The sequence below is a fragment of the Musca autumnalis genome, unplaced genomic scaffold, assembly GCF_047663935.1.
Source record: "Musca autumnalis isolate F117 unplaced genomic scaffold, ASM4766393v1 scaffold_2, whole genome shotgun sequence".
Classification (NCBI taxonomy): Eukaryota; Metazoa; Arthropoda; class Insecta; order Diptera; family Muscidae; genus Musca; species Musca autumnalis.
The window spans coordinates 267597850-267619656 of NW_027411755.1; the positions used below are offsets into that span (position 1 = coordinate 267597850).

Here is a 21807-nt window from a genome sequence, read left to right on the forward strand (position 1 = left end):
ATTTGGTTACATACGCCGACATAGTTTGCATCATTGTAAAGACGGGATCTTCTACTTTCATAGTCAGGATTTGCTTTTTGAAAATTTTCAACTGAAGCTGTGATATTCGTCAATATATTTAAAATCGCAAAAATTAAAATTGGGGTTTTATTTGCTACTATTGTGATATCTTCGTTGTTTGATCACCTACGAGCACCGACTTTACATCATTCGAAAGGTGATATTTTTTGCTTTCATTGTCAGGTTTTGCTTTTGGTATACCCCATATAGAAGCTGAGATATTCGATTTGGAAAAAAACGTTGTCTTTTTATCCGCCTAAGTTTTTTGCCCTTTCCGACCCCTAAATATTATCCAACTATCACCAAAATCAATAGGCTTCTTCCCCTCCGGGACCCCCATCAACATCCACAATTTCGTGACGATCCGATCAAAATTGCGACCTGTAGCGTGATTACAAGGTTTAGATGGACAGACGGACAGACGGACGGACGGACGGACTGACGGACGGACACACATAGCCAGATCGACTCAGATCGTCGAGACATTCATTTTGGTATATACAAGTATGGGTCTACGACCATTATTTCGATGCGTTACAAACTTTTTGGCCAAAACCAACTTATAATACCCTCCCCACATAGTGGTGTAGGGTATAATAATATATCAGAAGTAAGTAATGTTGTTTACAAAACTGTTTCAATTTGAGATTTAATGTAGCTTTTTAGCGATTTTTTAAAAACTGAGATTCGGTTATATTTAACATCATTTGGTAAATTGTTGTATTCATGGCTGCCAGAATATTCTATTTTCTGCTTAGTCGTCTCTGAGCGACACAGTGCAACTCGTAGCTGCTGATTATTTCGAGTATTGAACAAAACTTGGTTTACATTAAATTCAATGGTATGGTATCCAATATGGTGTATACACTTATACACATACAGAAGAAGTTGGTACTTGTAAATTCCATAAATTGGTAAAGTCGTTGGAAAAATATGGTTATATAATGCAACAGTGGGAAAAGACATAGGTAAATTCGCTATAGTTTTCAAAGCTCTATTCTGAAGTCTTTGCAGTGATTTCAATTCCGTAGTATTTTTACAACCGTAGATGACAGCCAAATAGTTAAGGTGACTTTGTATTAGGGTTTGATAAATCAAAAATTTTGTTGCTTCATTAAACTTATACTTGAACTTATACAATAAACCAATTGCTGGTGAGATCTTCGACTTCAAAAGATTTATATGCTGGTTCCAGGTAAGATTTGACTGTAAGTATATTCCCAAGTATTTAACAGTACTGACTTCTTGTATGGGCTCCCCATCCACCATTATACTAAAGTCCAAAGTTGAACCTGGGTGTGGCTTGAATCTAATCAGTTTGGTTTTTCCTTTGTTTATAAACAATTTATTTAATCGCATGTACTCCATAATCAATGCAGAGTCACGTTCCATGTAACATCTAACTGCAGTTACTGATTTGAAGGGATAAAAAAGACATATGTTGTGGCCACATTAATCCACCGAAATGGCTGAAATTTGTGGTGGAGGGTATAAAAGGTTCGGCCCGACAGAACTTAACGCTTTTCCTACTTGTTTTTTTTTTTTTTTTTAATTAAATACATTGTAATATAAAGTCTCCCCTGTCCCGTCTGGAATTTTTGTGAAAATTTAGCAAAGCAGCCTTACATTTTCAACAGTGGTTAAAATATTAGCAAATGCTGACTAATTTTTTGCATACTTTGAGTGATGCTGTGCTATGTTCGACACGCCGAACAGACTCAACGATAAAAACAAGTTTACATATCAGTCGGTTAATTATAGAACAAGAACACACTCATCATTTTGCAAATTATTTCCCTTTTTCCTGACTCATTATTTTTAGGACACTATTATTCCATATGGTGAAATATGTGTATCTTCTTCAACACAACCAATTGAATCAAAACATTTGACTTCCCCTGTGCATGAATTCAATTCCCTTAATTTGAAATTTATTTAGATATTTGGCTATATGACAAACACGCCACACTTTGTTGAATCGGTGAGCAGTGAAAATCTGAGTAGTTTGTAGCGTGTTCGGTTGCGAAAGTGTTGTTAGTCAGTCGCACAATCTCACACATCGTCAACAATTAAAGCGATTAATTAAACTAATACTGGGCGATAGTAGATCTTACTGCGGACCACTATAATTCCGCTAATGAATATAACAACAGAATAATTGCACATACAAGTACGGAAAATCAATGGAATAATTAGTGAAAAATGGTTCAAAGAAATCAGTTGCATTTTTTAATATTTAAGCATCAATGAAAATTGTAATAAGGTTCAGTTGTGACCCGCGAATATACCGAAGCAAAACATAATACGTAACTGAAGAAAAGAGAATTCAGAGAAGACAAAATATTTCGTTCGTGGGAAATCGTCTTTCGTGGCATTCGGTCGAAATGTTTTTATTTAAATATTTCTCTGTTCTGTTTGTCGCATCAGTAGCTCTTCGAACAATGGCGGCGGCAAAACCATCTGAGAGCAATGAAGAAGCGAGCAATGCTGTTGTGGACATTGATAATGAGTGGTGGAAAACGGCAGTGTTCTATCAAATCTATCCAAGATCATTTATGGATAGTAATGATGATGGCATCGGTGACTTGCAAGGTATCTAGTATTTTGCCTCCACTTTTCTATGCCGCTGAAATTTAACTGTGATTGTGTGTATTTTAAGGTGTTTTATCGAAGCTGAGCTATTTGGCTGAAACTGGCATAACTGCAACCTGGTTAAGTCCTATATTTCAATCTCCAATGGTTGATTTTGGTTATGACATATCCAACTTTAAACTTATACATGAGGAATATGGAACAATGGAAGATTTTGAGGAGTTAATTGCCGAAGCCAGCCGTTTGGGCATTAAAATTATTTTGGATTTTGTGCCTAATCATTCTTCCGATCAGTGTGAATGGTTTAAAAAATCTGCTGCAAGGGAAGAAGGATATGAGGATTTCTATGTGTGGGCAGATGGTAAAATAAACGAGGATGGGGAAATGGAACCACCAAATAATTGGGTAAGTAAATTGAAGAGACAAAAAAAGCAGAAAACTTGTAAGGGAATGATAAAGGATGACAGTGGACGACTAAATGATAGCGTACATCAATCTGGATATTAAGCGAAGGTGTTGTAATCTTATTCTGTTATGTTAAACTTTTTTCTATAAGCAATTGACAGAAATTGGCATATCTTTTTTAAATATTAAAAAGGTGTGCTTCTTAAGAGTTATGTCATATGCACTTCATAAGAGATTCTTCTATAGGTACTGTTTAGTAACGGGATTTAATATTATAATTTTTTTAATTATCTTTAGCAATCAGTATTTTATGGTTCAGCATGGACATATCATCCTGAACGAGGACAATATTATTATCATCAATTTACAGCTGAACAACCGGATTTAAATTATCGCAATAGTAAAGTCGTTGAAGTCATGGATGATGTTATAACCTTTTGGTTGGACAAGGGTGTAAGTGGATTTCGCGTTGATGCTGTTAATCATTTGTTTGAGGATCCAGAATTAAAAGACGAACCATTGAGTGGAAAAACTCAGGATAAATTCTCCCACCTGTATACAGATCATATTTACACCAAGGACTTGGTAAATAGAGCCGTTTTCATATTATTTCACATTGAACGAAAAACGAATAAACCTGTTTTTTCAGCCTGAGGTTTATGACATGCTATATCATTGGCGTAATCTGCTCGATGAATATACTGAACAGCATGGAGGACCTGCACGCATTATGATGACGGAGGCATATGCAGATCTAAAATTCCTTATGGATTATTACGAAAATGTGGATGGAGCCAGGGGTCCACATTTCCCATTCAATTTCTTCTTGCTAACCGATATTTCACAAAAATCGGATGCAAGGGATTATGTTTTCAATATACAGAAATGGTTAACTTATATGCCACGAAATCATGTTGCCAATTGGGTTATGAGTAATCATGACAATCCGCGCATAGCTTCCAGATTGGGAGTGGATAGTGTGGATGCCATGAATATGTTGCTAATGTCGTTGCCGGGTATCGCTGTTACCTACAATGTGAGTTATTTGTTTTGGTTTCGTATAATCATAAATTTGATTGTGTTTTGCTATTTTCGCAGGGTGATGAAATTGGCATGGAAGATTTCCGTGACATTAGCTGGGAAGATACTGTAGATCCACCGGCACGCAATGTTGGCCCAGATGAGTATAAAGAGGTTTCCAGAGATCCGGTACGCACACCATTCCAATGGAACTCTGAGAAGAATGCAGGTTTGTTGAAAGGGATTTGATTTTAAAAATCACTTTTAATTTGACATTGTATTCCTAGGTTTCTCGAATGCGGATAAAACTTGGTTACCCGTTCATCCCAATTATGAGGAACTTAATTTGGAAGCACAAAAATCGGCAGAGAAAAGTCATTACAGTGTTTACAAGGAGCTTATTGAATTGAGAAAATTGCCAGTAATGGAAAAAGGTCGCACAACCTTGGAGGTGTTTTCCCGAAATGTTTTTGCTGTAATAAGGTAACTATTGTAGCTGCAAAAAAGAATTGAGAATTTATGGATATTACTAGAAGTTAGAGCGGTAGTGCAATAATTAGCAAGACTCTAATTACCGAATGACAACATCCACATTTTTGCAATGCTAAAAGCTTCATAAATTGTATGAGTATTTCGGTTATGAAGACTTCTCTATAAGTGGTGGAGGTCCCATAACATTTAAACATATATTGCAGAAAGAAGCTCGTTTACATTACTTTGTATTGGATCATTCGGCTCACGTGGCTCCCAAGTTTTTGCTGGATTGTATCACATGTTCCATATGCCCGAAAACGTTGAAACAGCTTTTAACGTAACTACTTGTACACGTGCGTTTAAGAGAACGTTTGTCATCAAGTAGGACATTGGATAGACTTTCAGTCTCTTCGGTCTTCTGGGCTTTTCCAACAGAGTTTATTCAAACAGCTTTGAAGCTTATTTGTATTGCCACCTAATTAACAGTTTCAAATTCGGCATTTATTTGACAGATATTCAATCCCAGCAAAATTTGAAGGAAGGGGTTTCATGTGATGACGTGATTTCATGGCATCTTCTGTGTTGGTTCAAACGAAGTCGCGAAAGATCCGATCTTTTCATCAGCATTTGTACGCATGCAAAGGAAGTCGTAAAAGATCCGATCATTTCATCGGCATTTGAACCCATTCCATCGATCCAATAGAGATGAATTTTGTGTTTTTATTTATACATATTTTTCTAAATATATAAGATTAATTATTTATAATAGGCTTGATGTAGTCGGAGAATCGAAATCACAACCAACGTTGTTAAAACTCTCGTCGTAATGATAATGTCATTGCAAAGGGTTGGTGAAAATGACATGCCAAAGCATTGGTGGAAATTACATGTCAAAGCATTGGTGTAAGTGACATGCTTTGGATCCAAAAATGAATAGCATCTTTTGGGGTCCACGCTCATATAAAATTCATCGATGAAGATGCTAAAAAGATGACATGCCACATCACTTGCACCCATGACTGAATGGCATCTTTGGCATCGAACATTTTGCTTGGATGGAATGGACTACATAAATTACGCATTTTACTATAACCAGTTATATGTAAATGTGGCGTTAGATCGAAGGTAACGTCCTGCTCTTTCGTCAGCAGGATCAAATTATAAAATCTCTTAGATAAAGTTTATACGACACCTATATTCTCTGTCTACGCATATTGGTACATATATTTTTCGACTATTATTCCACTAATAATCCTAATATTTAGAGAGAAATCCCTGTCTTAAGTCGCCAACTACCTCACAGTTTAAGTTTCCAAATTTCTCAGTCTGTCCCATGAGCCTTGCTGGCAGATCCACTGCTGAAGATTATTTTTCACCATTTTCAAAGGCGACTGTCACCGCTTATCTTTATGGGTTAAAATTGATATTAAGTCTAAATAACTGTCACTTGTGGCAACTTTTTTTATGAAATTACAAAAACGTGCACATTTAAGTATAAATATTTACCAAATTAATTATAAACGTATTATTTTAATTAATTTTTCCAGATCACTCAAGGGCCAATCATCGATAATAACAATTATCAATACCAGCACCGAAGAGCAAATTGTGAATTTACTTGATGTGTTGGATGATGATATCAAACAGTTGACAGTTCTTGTATCCGGCATTAATTCCATCTATGACAAGGGGTAAGTAGCGTGCCACCTACATTAATGATAAAAAACAGAAAGTGGCCGCATTGAATTAAGTTGATTATTGATTGGCAAACATTGTCTTTTTTGTTTTTTTCCTGTTCCGTTTTGCTTATTCACTTTATCCTTTTGCAGGACTGAAATACCCCATGAAGATTTTGAACATTTCATACTGACACCGCAGGAAGCTCTTGTTTGCATGATTGAATAATCACCCATCCATATTCCTGTTTCCGACTACAATTTCCTCTGCTTTTTTGCCTTCATTGCGAGCAAGGCAAAACAATCACCTCCCGCATATACATAATTAACAGGAAGAGGTTGCCTGGCATATGAACACATAACATTAATTCGTAATAAACAAGAAACAAAAAACAGTTATTTTAGCTGAAAAAAAATGTTTAATTTTTGTTAGTTTTTCTTTATCGCTAATTACTTATGAATGCAAACAAACAGTGTGCGCAAGGAAAGGGGTAGGCTTTATCTGACAGTAGTAATAATAGAAATAATGCTCTTAGCAGAATTTCCCCAGGGAATGTTTATTTATTATTAAAAAGAGTGTAAATGCAAGGGATTATAAACACGCAAACGGACCTCAGGAGATAAATGAAATGGAATGGTAATTAAAGTGGCTACTCTATAAAAATATTAATATGCAATAAAGACATCTCAACTTAGCTGTCGCTCAAAATGGAAGTTTTCCATCTCTTTGTGTATGTGAAATAAATGCTCATCTCTTTAAGTTTTTATAATATATTCAGGTTCACTTACGCATTGCCGCTAATTAGTTGCCGGAATGCACCAAACCTCTGTTGACCAAAATTGTGGTGTAGTGGTTTTTGTGGTTCCTGAACCGCATTGTAATTAACTAAATATTGAAGTTGTGGTCACTTTAATGGAATGTTGGTCGACAAAATAAAATTGTTTGTCGCATCAAAGAAATATTTAAACACACACACAGACACATTTGTTTTATTAGTCGACTACATTGGAATTTTTCATAAAAAACATAATTTATTGTGTTTTTATGTAATATTCGAAATGTGTGTGTTTGATTGATCTGATTGATTTGTTTTGAAAGAATGTCATTTCTATGAAGAAAAATAAACTGTGAAATAAATGAGTGTGTTTTTTTATTATTATGTACGCAAAGGCTTGCTTTTGGAGCAGGGGAAGGCTATTGTACATATTTTTGGTTTACAACAAAGATATATAACACTGTCCGACAGCCAAAATTACACTTGAACCGGACTATATACGTTTGAAAATATAGGCAAAATAGAGTAAAATGGCTTTCTTGATTTTTCGTTTTCTCATCGTTTTGGCCTTTTAGAGGGCAAACAATTTCAAAGGTCAACATTTTTCAAAAAAATATTTTAAATATTTGTATTCGTCGTACGATGCTGGTATTAGTGTCATATTAAAGATGAGAGTATAAGCTTTATATAACAATTATAAGTTATTGCATTCCAGAAGATATGCGCCTGCCAAAATGTTCACTTTTGACTTAATTTTTCAAGGATATTTTTGATGTCCTTTTTATCCTGGAATGCAATAATTTATAATTATTATATAAACAAAATTTTTTGAAATTTGTCGGACGGTGTAATCAAAGGACTTCATAAAAAATCAATATAATATTCAATTATACTTATGTAATATCTTTCCTTTGAGAATATAATAGAAGATAATAACTACATTTCGAGGAAATCTAGCAAGTTTAGTTTAGAGGGAGCTATTTTCTTTTAATCTACAACAAATATGTGACTGAACGAAACCACAAAAATAATATAAATATCGATCTTTGTTCATATATTTTCTAACCAGAACAGATATAAGCGTACATTAATTATTTATTACACTGTGTGTAATTTTTTGAGTCATGGTTTATTAACCATATTCTGGCACCGCAGCGTTATAGAAGACTAAAAATAAGAAGATACGTGTCCCGGCGTTTTTCCCTATCACTTCAACGTTCGCGGTTATGGGCCCTTAAAGACCTGAGGCCTTGATGTCAAAAGGGAACATTTCGTCAGGCACATATCTTCTAAACCGCGAAGAATTTGGGTTTACTCTTAAAACATAAGTTTTAGCTCTCGTCTTAAAGAATAATAATTGTGAACACATAAAATCCATTCAACCTCACCTTCAAGGTCATAATTGTCAAAGTCAAATTTCCTTTTTATTTTTTCTCGGATTTTAGTCTACACATATCAAACCGATCAAAAACCAACTAGAAAAATGTACCTTAGATCTTAGTAAACAACTTTCTAGAACATACGAACTCTGTAGAATCGGTTCTTATTGGTCAAAATGGCACATCAAATGCGATTTTTATCCTCTTATCTCGGTTCTTGCTCGATATATACTAAAACGTTCTAAATTCAAGAAAACAATGAACCACAATAATGTGGCAAAGATATCAGCAAACAACTTTCTGGAACATACAAAATGTCTATACCGGTTCTTAAATGTGAAAATAGCCAAAAACTTTTGAAAATATTCGATTTTTTTACTCTTTTCTCAGATTCCGGTCCACAGATACCGAAACGCCCAAAAATTAAGGATACAGTCAACTAAAAGTGTACCTAAGATTTCAATAAACAACTTTCTACAACATAAAAAGATTCTAGCAACGGTTCTTCAAGCTCAAAATTAGATTTTTTTAGATCATTTTTTCCTATTCAGGTCCGTAAATAACAAACCTTTCAAATTTTCTTGAGTTTTGAACAGTATGCTATTTCCAGACCTGAGCTAGGGGAAACGTTAAAAATAACTTAATTTTTTGTGAATTTCAGCGAGAAGGACCATTCTTGGAATCTTTTTATGTTCTAGAAAGTTGTTTATTCAAATCTTAGGTACATTTTTGTAGTTGACTGTATCCTTAACTTTTGGGCGGTTCGGTATATGTGGACGGAATCGAAGAAAAAAGTATAAAAATCAAATATTTTCAAAAGTTTTTGGCTATTTTCACATTTAAGAACCAGTCATAGACATTTCGTATGTTCCAGAAAATTGCTTGCTGATATCTTTGCCACAGTATTGTGGTCCATTGTTTTCTTGAATTTTGAAGGGTTTAGTATCTATGGAGCAGGAACCGAGAAAAGAGGATAAAAATCGCATTTGATTTGCTATTTTGACCATTAAGAACCGTTTCTATAAAGTTCGTATGTTCTACAAAGTTGTTTACTAAGATCTAAGGTACATTTTTCTAGTTGGTTGTTGCTTCAGTTTTGATTGGTTTGATATCTGCAGTCTAAAATCCGAGAAGAAATTAAAAGGGAAATTTGACTTTGACGATTTTGACCTTGAAGGTGACGTTGAATGGATTTTATGTGTTCACAATTATTATTCTTTAAGACGAGAGCTACTACTTTTCCTCTACGAGTAAACCCAAATTCTTAGCGGTTTAGAAGATATGTGCTTGACAATATTATCCCTTTTGACATCAAGCCCTCGCGAAAGTTGAAGTGATGGGGAAAAACGCTTCTTATTTTTCGTCTTCTATCACGCTGCGGTGTCAGAATATGGTTAATAATTTTCGTGTTGCTCAGTGTTATTAAATATTAATAAAATTTATTATAATTATAATTTTACTCATTCTGAACGAATTGTCAAATTTAATTAATAAATTTAATCGCATCTGAGAAAGTTGTGTGTGTTAATTTGTATGCGATGAATAAATACTTAGCCGGAAAGGAAAGTGTCTACAAAAGATTAAGTCTCTCTCTACGCTATGTGGAACTGAAGTTATGTCTAAATTATTACGAATATTGACGAAAGAACCCAATTTGGTGCTACGGATATACATAGGAAGAATGGCTTGACATTGACTAAATAAACTTCCATAAATTATACTTTGGAATACACTAATTAATTTTCTAATAAAACTCCTGAAGCTGTTGAAAAACTACCAACAAAACCTTAAGTAAATGAATTTGTTTTAATTTAGCACAGCTGACTAAATCGGTCAGGTGAAGCATTTTTAAATAAATACCCAAAAATAACTATAGATTTTTTATTAATTTTCTCGTTTAGAGTTAAGCTTGATGATCGGAAATTATTTGCAAGTGAAAAAGGAAAGTCAAGGACTCGAACCCACATAGTCACCAAATTACGTTACCTGGTTTCACTGGTGGTAAAGCAGATCTTCGGACGTATCGACTATGTAGTGGCTTCTTTGTCCTAAAACTTTTCGTTTTTCATCATTCTATACAATATTTGTATTTTGCTCTGAATTAGATACAAAAACATATTTTTTGTTCTGGGGTAAAGATGGCAATCTTTCCTAATGAATTAATGGTGCGAATTACTGTTCCAAACACATCCTTGTTAATGGACTATTAGAGAAAGAGAAGTTTTGCTTTTGACAATAATCAATATTTAATTATACACATCACTTTGCATTTAAAGGAATAAATGATAGCAGCTGTCTTCTGTCACTCAATTACAAGTTTCATTTACAACAGAGGGACCAATAGACTATAGGCGAACAAATTTATTAGTCTCTCTGGAATAGCAGTTTAATTTGTTTTTGACAAAAGCAGGCATACCCTCAACAATCTTAATTAATAAGGAAAAATAAAATTCTAGAGAAACATCTTGTCAGATTGAGATTTTCGAAGCACAAAGAAAACACTTAACATCGTAAGAATTCATCATGACGAATGAGTGATTTTTGCTTTAATAAAGAACACATTCATTATCCATCACCACATTCTCCACCCTGACAACTGTTTTTATTTCTTAATTGAAGATAGAAAATAAGATATTATAAATACATTTTCTTGATTCATGTTCATGTACACAGATTTCCTGTCTCCAGCAACACAACTTTTGGCAAAAGCAATGTGACATCAAAGTTCTTGACAAATAATGTCATTAACCTAACCTTAATGGCTCAGCAAGGCATTGTTGTCTGTCAAATACCAAAAGCCCTGTCAGCGTAAGTAATCTGGCTTTTACTTTTCAGTTTAAAGATATTTAAAGTTTTTGTTTGCACTTTTTTCCGCCATCCCCATTTTGTAGAGAGCGCAGAGCCATGGTTCGAACAATTGTGAAGTTGGCCAATGTCATACTGCTTGGACTTTTATTTCACAAATTATGGAATAATAAATGGACAAAACTAAATTTCAACAAAGAAGCGAAATTTTAAGATTAGAAAATGGGTATTTGAACCAAACATTTTAATTACTTAGAAATTAAGTTTAGTTTTAGTAATTTAAAATGCAAATGGTCTTTTAATAAAAAAAAAGTTATCCAGTGTAACAGATTGCTGGACTGTAATTAAAGCTGTTGGATTAGTTTTATGTAAATGTTGTTTAATAATTTTTAATGTATATTTAATAATATATAATAAAGATAATTTCAAAATTCTGTTATTCATTATTGTAATTGAAAAGAATGTTTTTCTTTTGCCTATGTTAATTATGTACAGTCCATGGCACAATTACCAAGGTAGTGGCATAGTAAAATTTTGAATATGTTATGTCAAAATTTTTTTATGTTGTTGGGGAAATTACAACAAAAATATTTGTTTTTATAAAGGAATTTTACTTTTCAAATTCGAACAGCTGGCGTGATACCACTACCTGGGTAATTGTGCCATGGTACAGTCATAGAATTATCGTTTTAATTTATTTAATTACATATTTATGAAAATATTATGGGTTCAAAAGTACGAATTGTCACTAATTTTGTACAATTATTTTGAAAACGTTACAAATTTGGATAAAATTCCCACATATATTTTACATCGATTTTATGTATTAACCGTCCCAAGCTCTACATAGCATATAGATATTTTTATGTTAAAATTCAAATATGGTCTTAGTCTATACTTACATTAGGCAATTTTCCTTGCGGCAATTGTCAGTTTAATGGAGACAGGGGTGAGGCATATGGTAACCCTTTGCCTCTCAACACCCTACCTCATCCACAAGCTGACAATTGTCGCAAGGAAAATTGCCTAATGTAAATGTGGACTTAACAACTATTTCAATCCATTTTATTTTTCTCTTTTCTCATTCTCTGTTACTTATTCAACTACCGGTCGCTGTTGTTGATATTATCAGGGCTCGTGTTATTTTAATTCTAAAGCAAACATATTTCAACATCTGGAATGTTTCCCTGGCATACATTTTAATCCAGTCTGATGGCAGTATGGCGATTCACTCGGAACTGTGTTAAGTATCTTTCTCTAGCTGTGAAAGTTTTTCACTTCCTTACAGGTGGTTGTTTTTCCAGGCTAAGATTTTGTTTGTTGTCAGAGATAATAAAAACCCAATTACAAACAAAAAAAAGGAAAACCATCCATAAGAATTTTCTTGTTAGAGATTGAGATGGAGTCCAATGAACACCTTAGCGACCTTGTATTTATAATCCAAACAACGCTCTTCTTTACAATTTCTACTAAACCTAACTGTTAGAAATCATTCGGGCTACTTGATGCCAACAACTTTTTTCTTTATATTTCATGCCATGCAACGCTTGGAAAAATAACAAGGAAATAATGTCTATGACTAGGCCAACCAAGCCAATTGTGGATGTCTTACCGAGGCAGCATTCTGATGGCAAGCATTATCGCACCGAACAAATCAAAGGGACACAGAAATTGACTCGCTCTGAAATTGCATGAAAACTTAACGAGAAAATATTTCCGTTGATTGACTTGTGAAAATAGTAACAACTCCCTTGCAACTATGGAAAACATCCTTATTTGTGATGTGATGCCAGTCTGCCTGACATCCACATCCAGCCACACACATCCACACACACTAACGCAGTTCATTGATGTGAACGGATACAATTTTGTCACAGTCCCTTGAAAATACAAATGGAAACTGGTAAATGCGCATTCGTCAATGTTCAATGTTATTGTTGTTGATGCTGTTAGTGTTGTTGTTGCTGTTGCCATTTCCGTAGAACCATAATGACAATGTTTGCCATTATTGGCTTTGTTTTGGTTGCCATCTACTCTAATCAAGTTGCGGCTCGAGGTTTGTTATAATGGTAAAAACCCATTTAAAATCTTTTTAATATTCATTCCCATTCCAGTGGCAATATTCGAAATATTTGTTTGTAGGATTAAAAGATTGGATGCTGTGGTTAAGACTAACAGCACGGTCCATTAAACTGGAATTAGAAATTGTCACTAATAATAAAAAATGGTTAATGTAATATTGTTGTTTAAAACTAGGAATCGGAAAGTAGCTGTTAGATTTTTTAGTGAAGCAAGTACAGTAGAATACGATTTCCCACACTTAAAATTCAGTTACGTATATAATTTGCTGGAAAAAAATATTTGCCACTGGCTTATTCGAAAATAAAGAAAATACAGGCGGATGGAAGTTATTTTTTTAACAAAATGGTAGTTACGCCACACGACATTCTTAGGAAGAAGAACATTAGTTTATAGGGTATACTTAACGCAAATACCGACTAGATTTTTTGTGAGAAAATTTTAAAATATGTAATATAGGTGTATTTGTCAATCCCTAGGCTTTGATTGAGAAAATACTCTTACTTACTTAAATCCCAGAATTTGTATGGATGTGACATTTATGATTAATTCCCTGTTTCACTAAGACGATTCGAATTCAAATTCGTTCGAACTACTATCAAACTTCTGTTTTTTTTTGAAAATATTTCATGTATTTCTGTTTTCGATCAAACAAGTATTTATTACAATAACAGTTGTTTGGTTGTAGTTCGAACGAATTTGAATTCAAAGCATTTTAGAGAAACTGGTCATAAATTTATATAACTTATTAAAATGAGGAAACAAGAAGGAAATATTGCCAAAGAAGCCCTTGAGTGGAACCCGCAAGGTAGCCGCCGTAGAGGTAGACCTTTGTTAACGTGGAGACGGCAAGTTTTAGATGAACTGAGGAAGGCGAATAAATCATGGAATGAAATTAAAATTTTAGCTTTAAATAGAAATAATTGGAAAAATTTTGTTGTGGCCCTATGTTGCACCTAGGAACCTGGATATTAATAATAATAAATAAATTTAAATGTTTCATCCTAAGTCGAAAATTTGAAATAGTCAATTTATTTTAATTGCTTGCGATTTAAGCCAAATGCGTAGAAATACACAGGCGAAATGAACATTTATTTATAAGCGTAAAGCGATAGATAACAGATAATACTATAAGGAAATGTAAAAAACCCTACAAAAATATGCGAAAATATACTTGTTTTACGTAAACTTTTGAACCAGTTTTGTGGCGTTTAAACAATAACACGTGCATTGAAAATTGTATCCATTGATCGATTTCTCTCCTCAATTTCGTCGCAATTCTGCAATAACTGCAATATTTAGATTATGGTGGGTGCTTACACAAAGAACTAGAACATTGAGACTTCTGTCAATAGTGTTGGTTCTTCAAGCTAATTTACATCAATGGAAAGTTCAAGTGTTCCTTTTCCTATATAATTTTTTGTCCAGTCGTAAAGACATAAACCCATATAAAAATTGTCAAATTCAAACTTCGGTAAAGTAAATGCAAAATGGCGAAATCATATTTTTAGGTCATCTTCGCGTATAAATGTGCATCGATTATCACCAAAAGTTATATGGGTTACCCTTGGCCAGAAACCAAAGTCGATCTAAAATTTCGATGCAGTCCATCATTATGACATGTAATCTTATCACAAAACAATAATGAATGTTTTATACAATAGCCCTTGTCCCTTCGGGATGTTCACCGGAAAAAAGTTTTTTTCTTCTTATAATTAAACAACGTTCCATGAATTCGTGTAAGGGAAAAAACTCCGTTTGAAATTCACGATGTCATTGTGAAGTTGCTATAAAATGTTGAGCCAACTTGTTACCCAAAATTTAGCGTATAGTTCAAAGTAAACCAAATTCAAACACACACATACACACAAAGTTTAGGACTCCCCAAAGCGTATAACCTATGCTTGAAATTAGCCTTTCTGGCTGGCCACAAAACCCACAGGCAATCTTCATACCTATTCTCCGAACAAAACTTAAATTTCTACACCCACCCATCCACATACAAAATTCATGGCTCCATAAGTTTAACATGACATTTTTCCTGTCCCATACACAGAGAGTTTCGTTCGTGTACTATTTGAAAATTTATGCATGCCTCTAGCAGGCACAATCCAACTGGTTTTGTCATCATTTGGGCTCCTAACAAATTCCAACCACAATAATGTTACGCTTTGCCATACTTTTTTGAGCCAGAAAAACGAACTGTGCGGAAATAGTGAAACATGTTTTGTTCCTAGTCGGAGCCTTCATTTACCGCTTCCTATATTGGGTTATAACAAACAATGTTGTTCTTGTTGATGTCGTTGTTACGTAATTGTTTTGACGTCTCTGCTGTGATAGTGTGGAAAAACTATTCAGTTCTAATAACAGTGAACTGCTGTTGAGGTAGTGGTGGTAATGACTGCTTTATTTTTCAAGGATTTTTTAAAGGCTCTTCGACGTGTCAAAGCGGAATAACATGGAACTTAAATGTAATACAATTTAAAATATGTATATGCACAACAAATCTCAGTTCAACTTTGCCAACTAGCGAATACTATGCTACTGAAGAATTTTAAAAGAACAATGGATTTGAAAATAAATGCATTTTCTATGCTCTGCAAACTAAAATGTTAATATGAAATAAATTATAACATATTATCTGGAAAGAGCGCTAAGGCTGAATATTATGTGTACACATACATATGTATGTATGTGTATATTAAATTGAAAAATATGCAGTTTTCAAGAGTATTCCTATGTCCATATTTACATTAGGCAATTTTCCTTGCGACAATTGTCAGTCTGTTAGTAAGAGAGGGTGTTGAGAGGCAAAGGGTTACCACCTCTCATCTCTCTCTCTCCATCAAATTGACAATTGCCGCAAGGAAAATTGCCTAATGTAAGTATGGGCTATGTACATCATACACAGAAAAAAATATTTCATGCATTTTAACCTATTTTTTTCATACTGTACAGGTACCTCACATAAGATAAATGTGCGGTTTCTTATATCCATCCGAAAGCCACTATTTTTTCAAAAATATGTAAGATTTTCATGAGATGCAAAGTCACTTTCCTATTTGATCCCACATACCCATTATCTGCTCTCATATTTTCTCTCTTGTTTGGTAAATGCTCTCAACTTTGTAATCTTTTTCTTTTGAATGGTCTTATCGTCTCACCAACACATTGACACTGTATCAACAAAACACAACACAACAACCTGACTGAAATACAGGTAAACGCTTTACGCTAAACTACCAACTAAAAAACCAAACACCTACAGTGCGTTTGTTGTCGAAAAAACAAAGTGATTGGCTGTACGATATAGTTCGCATCTACAATTTTGTAATTTCTTTAATATAAAGGCAACATCTAATATCGCAACATAGTGCTGATAGACTCAACATGTATGTACATATGGTTCATATTGTTCTGCTATGCTCACAAGACGATAACAACAACAGTGAAAATCATTAGAAGAAACGGTAAATTACAATTATACAAAATAAAAGCATTATAAAAAGCAGCAAAACTTGTCTCTTATTTGGTTGTTGGTGGTGGATGGTTAGTAAATAAAACCAAAAAAAAAAAAAAACTCGCCGATTTTTTTTTCAATCTCTCAGAAGAAACCAGTATTTTTGTTTTATGAAAGGCGTTCATGAAATGCAGAAATTTGAACCTTGGCAAAACTTTATGAACACTATACCTAAAATTCAGTAATTTTTGTGTGTATTTGTTTGTGTTAAAATGGATTTAAATAAAAACTAAGAAGAACAAAACAACAAAATTAATTTAAAATGGTACTTGACTCTCCATTTAGCTATTATTTCCAGCAAAACATCTAGGTCCATCAACTTGGGCAAGCGTGGTATTGATGTTAAGCCTTCAACTCTAGCTACAGAATGAGAGCTATTTTATTGAAATTTCGATTTACTTAAGTGCTTAGGATGAGACGCGAATAGTATTAGTTGTACAAAATGGTACTAAGATCAAAGATGTAATTAATAGCACTATTTACAAAATATGTACATGGTTGCATTTTTAGCTGTTAAATTCAAATGTTTAAACATATGTTGCGTAATATTAATTAAATTAGTGAAAACGTATACGTAAAGTATTAAAATAAAATATGTACATAAGATAAATTCTAATAATAAAAGTTGATCCGCTTCAAAACTTGTTTTAGTTTTGGTACATTCAAAGATCCTTAAAGCTCAAGAAAAAGGGGACATATTGATCCCTACCTGCATCATTACTATTAAATGTCAAAGACATAAATCAGTGACACCAACAAGAGATATGTTACAGACTTTTCAAATTCATAATTCAGTTCTTAATGACATTTTTGTCAAATAACAACAACATACAAGTGAATCGTGGAGAGGACTGCGGTGATTATAATTTAAAAGCAATTGAATTCTTCATTTGAGATGCTATCGAATATCTCCCTCTAAGAAGCTATGGAGGACTTAAGTAACCTTGCTTTCGTACACTTAAATCGTTTTCCGCAATCTGTAACATCATTTATCCACAATGCAGTGGAAAATAAATTGTATTATTTTGTTATAGAGTCCTTTGTTCCTGCTGTATGACCATTTGTCATGATGCATTTCAGTTTCAGTTTCCGTTTCGTTGACGAGCAGACGTGTAGGGTTGAGTGAATGTATCTACTGCAGCAGCAGCAACTGTTGTGGCCATAACCGGACATACATATCTGTGTCCTGTATCTGGTGTGCTCATAGAAATTGCCATTTATATTTCAAAATGATAAACGACTTTAACAAATATCTTTATGTTTTAAATAAAGACCAGATCTTGAAGAACATGAAATACGAATATAATGTTGTATGGCTGGCTATATGGTAGGACAGCGTTTATGGTCTGTAAACACTTAACATTAAGTACAATTGACACATGGATTTAATTTGACATATCACATGACAGTAAAAACAAATGAGGGTGTGGCCAGCAGTTTAGGTTTGCTAGAATTGTTTTAAGACATTTTTTGGCAAAATAAATTTGGTATCAATGCAAAAACATGTGGTTGAGATCAGAACAAATGACAAATCTTTAGTTATTCTATTTTTGTGGATTTTTCAGTTCTTCCTGAGATACAGAGCAAAAGCAAATAAACTGCATTCAAAAAAATATTGCGCTCTTGGGAATATGTAACAATAAAAATAAACGTTTGTGTAGTTTCCTGTCCAGTTTTGTGTATCTAAACTAAATCTATATATATAAAAATGGTGTAAAAAATGTATAGTAATTCATAAAATGAGAACGGCTAGGCCGATTTCTGTAAATTTTTTGTCAGTTATTCGCATTTTCGAGGAGAAGGTCTTTACGGAAGAAAATTTTGGAAAATCCCTCTGGAAAAGTCGGAAAATTGGAAAAATCGAAAATTGAGTTTTTGTATGAAATTTTATTCCTTAATAGCGAGACGAAGTTCGCCGGGTCCGCTAGTTGCTGTATAAATATTTTAAGAAGCTTTATTCAACTGCTATCTTCTCTCTTTTTGTAAAAACAATTTTAAAAATGTGGATATTTCATATGAAATGTTAACAACATTCATTATTTACAATTACTTTTGGAAAAACTGGGTCTACTCTTTCCAAAGCCAAATTAGAATATAAAACCAAAGCAAAACTTTTAAATCTAATTGAAATCCTTGATTATCTTTTGAAATGCTTCTGCTTTAAATTTTAAATTTGTTTGCTTTACAACAATTCTCAACTTCTCCCACATAACCCAGCACGTAGGTGAAACGTGGTTTTCGAGCGACAAAATTGCATTTCACATATTTTTGTGTTAACGTTCGTTCTCCCTAACAAAAACCTTTTTTTACAAATTATTCCATTGTTTTTCCGATTTTCTACAACTTTATTGCTTATCATAAAAACTAACCAACAAAAAATTGTATTCCATTGTTCTATTGTGCATTCATTCTATTCCTTTCTTTCATCAAAATCTGCACTTAGCTTGAACTCAGATTTTGTATGCGTGTGCAGTAAAAAAAGGAAAAGAAGGAGAGGAAAAAAACGTAGTTTTATTGTGTTGAAAACTGTGATAGTGTATCGCCCCATATTTATGAGAATTTTCTTTTGTTCTCTGCTAACACCAAAGTTACAAGAATTTTGTTGGTAGCTGGTGATAAGATTTTCTTAAAGCCACAAAATTTAAAGCAATACAATCATGAACATTTAATCGATGTAAATTGCACTATTTTGAATAAGCAGTTAAGTAAATGGTTCGGATATCTGTGGTAAATAAGGTCGCATTAAATATCTGTCACCCCCTAAGAATACAAACAATCAAATTTGAATTTGAATTTTGTTAATTTGACAGAAATAATTAAAACACCTAAAATCTGGGGGTACAGTTGTGTGGAGGCTATATCGAAACGTGAGTCCATGTCCACAAATTTTGGAAAGAAGGTTTCCTCTATGTAGGAAATACGAACAGGCAAATTTCAGACAATTACGAGGGCTACTATATATATTTCTGACACTTTTTAGGATAAACGTACTCAGTACGGTTTGACGTACGACGATGTTCTGCGTTGTCCACAGAGATTTGAAATTCAAGTTGGAATTTACTTGTTAACATTTCGTCCGATCATTCTTTACAACTTTCGACGTGGATAACAACGACACGAGTGCATCGATGAACTTAAATCTGTGGATAACAACGACAAGAGTGCATTGATGAACTTAAATCTGTGTATAGGGATGAAACACCACCTTATATCATTGTGAAGAATTGGTTCAATGTATTCAATCGTGGTCGATTCTTGCTCGAAGACGAAGCTCGTCCAAGAACGGTCGTTGTGCCAGAGAACATTTATGCCTTGGGTAAACTGATAATGCAACATCGTCAAATGAAATAGAGACACCGTTGGATCCCGCACAATTTGACAATCGCTTAAAAAATGCTCGTGTACAGCGTTTAAAATGCTAACGCCATATTAGCAAAAGCACAGAATATTTGCAGCTTTGCCTGCTAAATTTTTTTCGAAATATGTTTAGCAACAATGAACAACGGCAACATGTAGCAACAAATTTCACAAAAATATTGTTAGCGATGCTGATGCTATTTGATATTGTCGTTTTAATAAAAAAGCATCAGACACACATACTCATATTTTGCAGCACACATGATCAACACATATCAGAAAAGAGAATAAGCAACAAAGTTTCAACGGCTTAGCCATGTTTTCAGCAAACAATTGTTTTTGAGATCAGGGTTACCAGTGTAATGCATTAAAAATCACGATATAATTAATTCCACTTTTTCGTTCAAAGGACATGTGAATTTTTGGCGAAGCCGTTCAAAATATATTTTTTTATTTTTAAACAATAATAATTAGTATTCTTTAGGTTCTACCATATGATGGAAGCATTTTGACATTAAATGACATCTTTTTATACCCTACACCACTATGTGGGGAGGGTATTATAAGTTGGTTTTGGCCAAAAAGTGTGTAACGCATCGAAATAATGGTCGTACACCCATACTTATATATACCAAAATGAATGTCTCGACGAGCTGAGTCGATCTGGCTATGTGTGTCCGTCCGTCAGTCCGTCCGTCTGTCCGTCTGTCCATCTAAACCTTGTAATCACGCTACAGGTCGCAATTTTGATCGGATCGTCACGAAATTTTGGATGTTGATGGGGGTCCCGGAGGGGAAGAAGCCTATTAATTTTGGTGGTGGTCGGATAATATTTAGGGGTCGGAAAGGGCAAAAAACTTAGGTGGATAAAAATACAACGTTTTTTTCCAAAGCCAATATCTCAGCTTCTACATGGGGTATACCAAAATCAAAATCTGGATAATATTCAGGGGTCGGAATGGGCAAAAACTTATTTGGAGAAAAGGTCTACGTTTTATTTCAAAGCCAATATCTCTGTTTCTTGAGGAGGTATATCAAAAGCAAAACCTGGCAAGGAAAGTAGAAAACATCACCTTTACAACGATGTAAAGTAGGTTGTCGTAGCTGCTCAAACAACAGAGATATCACAATAGTCGGTAATGCATCCCATTTTTTGATTTGTTTGTAATCACGCTACAGGTCGTAATTTAGATCGGATCGTCAAGAATTTTTTGGGAGTTGATGCGGGTCCCACATAGGAAGAAGCCTATTGATTTTGGTGATAGTCGGATAATATTTAGGGGTCGGAATGGGGAAAACCCCATTTGGAGACAAATTCAAAGTTTTATTCTTCGTGAATATATTGGCTTCTAGTAGGGGTATTCCAACGGCAAAGCCTGTCAATGGAAGAAGAAAATATTACCTTTACATTGCACAGTGGATCCACTTGTATGGAGAAAGTGGCCAAAAATATTTAGAGTGTAAAAATCAAGCCAATGCGCCAGTTACAGCTTTGTGCTGCTGCAAAGAGTGTTTTAAGAAACCACGAGCGTAGCATTCTCCCCCCTTTCCCCTCTGGAGGGGGTATACGGTAAGAATTGTTTTATGCTGTTAATACAAAATGACATGAACAAAGGTCCCGATTATCTTTTGATGCAAAAATAGGCTTAGGGAAACAAAACCGT

At 34.0% G+C, this 21807-nt stretch overlaps 2 protein-coding genes across 13 annotated transcripts in view; one reads left to right on the top strand and one right to left on the bottom strand.

Annotated features, from left to right (window-relative positions):
- Positions 1 to 21807, bottom strand: part of Pde1c (Phosphodiesterase 1c) — a 344920-nt gene that overhangs the window by 82499 nt on the left and 240614 nt on the right. The window lies entirely within an intron of this gene.
- On the top strand, positions 1600 to 11646 carry LOC141392028 (maltase 2-like). Of its 2 annotated transcripts, XM_073964945.1 has the most exons (9): positions 1600 to 2652; positions 2720 to 3057; positions 3355 to 3642; positions 3707 to 4093; positions 4156 to 4306; positions 4365 to 4560; positions 6099 to 6242; positions 11056 to 11190; positions 11274 to 11646. In XM_073964945.1, exons 1-9 carry the CDS (start codon positions 2445 to 2447, stop codon positions 11398 to 11400), a joined length of 1974 nt encoding a protein of 657 aa, XP_073821046.1. In that variant the 5' UTR covers positions 1600 to 2444; the 3' UTR covers positions 11401 to 11646. The 2 variants fall into 2 exon arrangements, with proteins under 2 accessions (XP_073821046.1, XP_073821047.1); XM_073964946.1 differs by lacking the exons at positions 11056 to 11190; positions 11274 to 11646 and adding an exon at positions 6381 to 6936.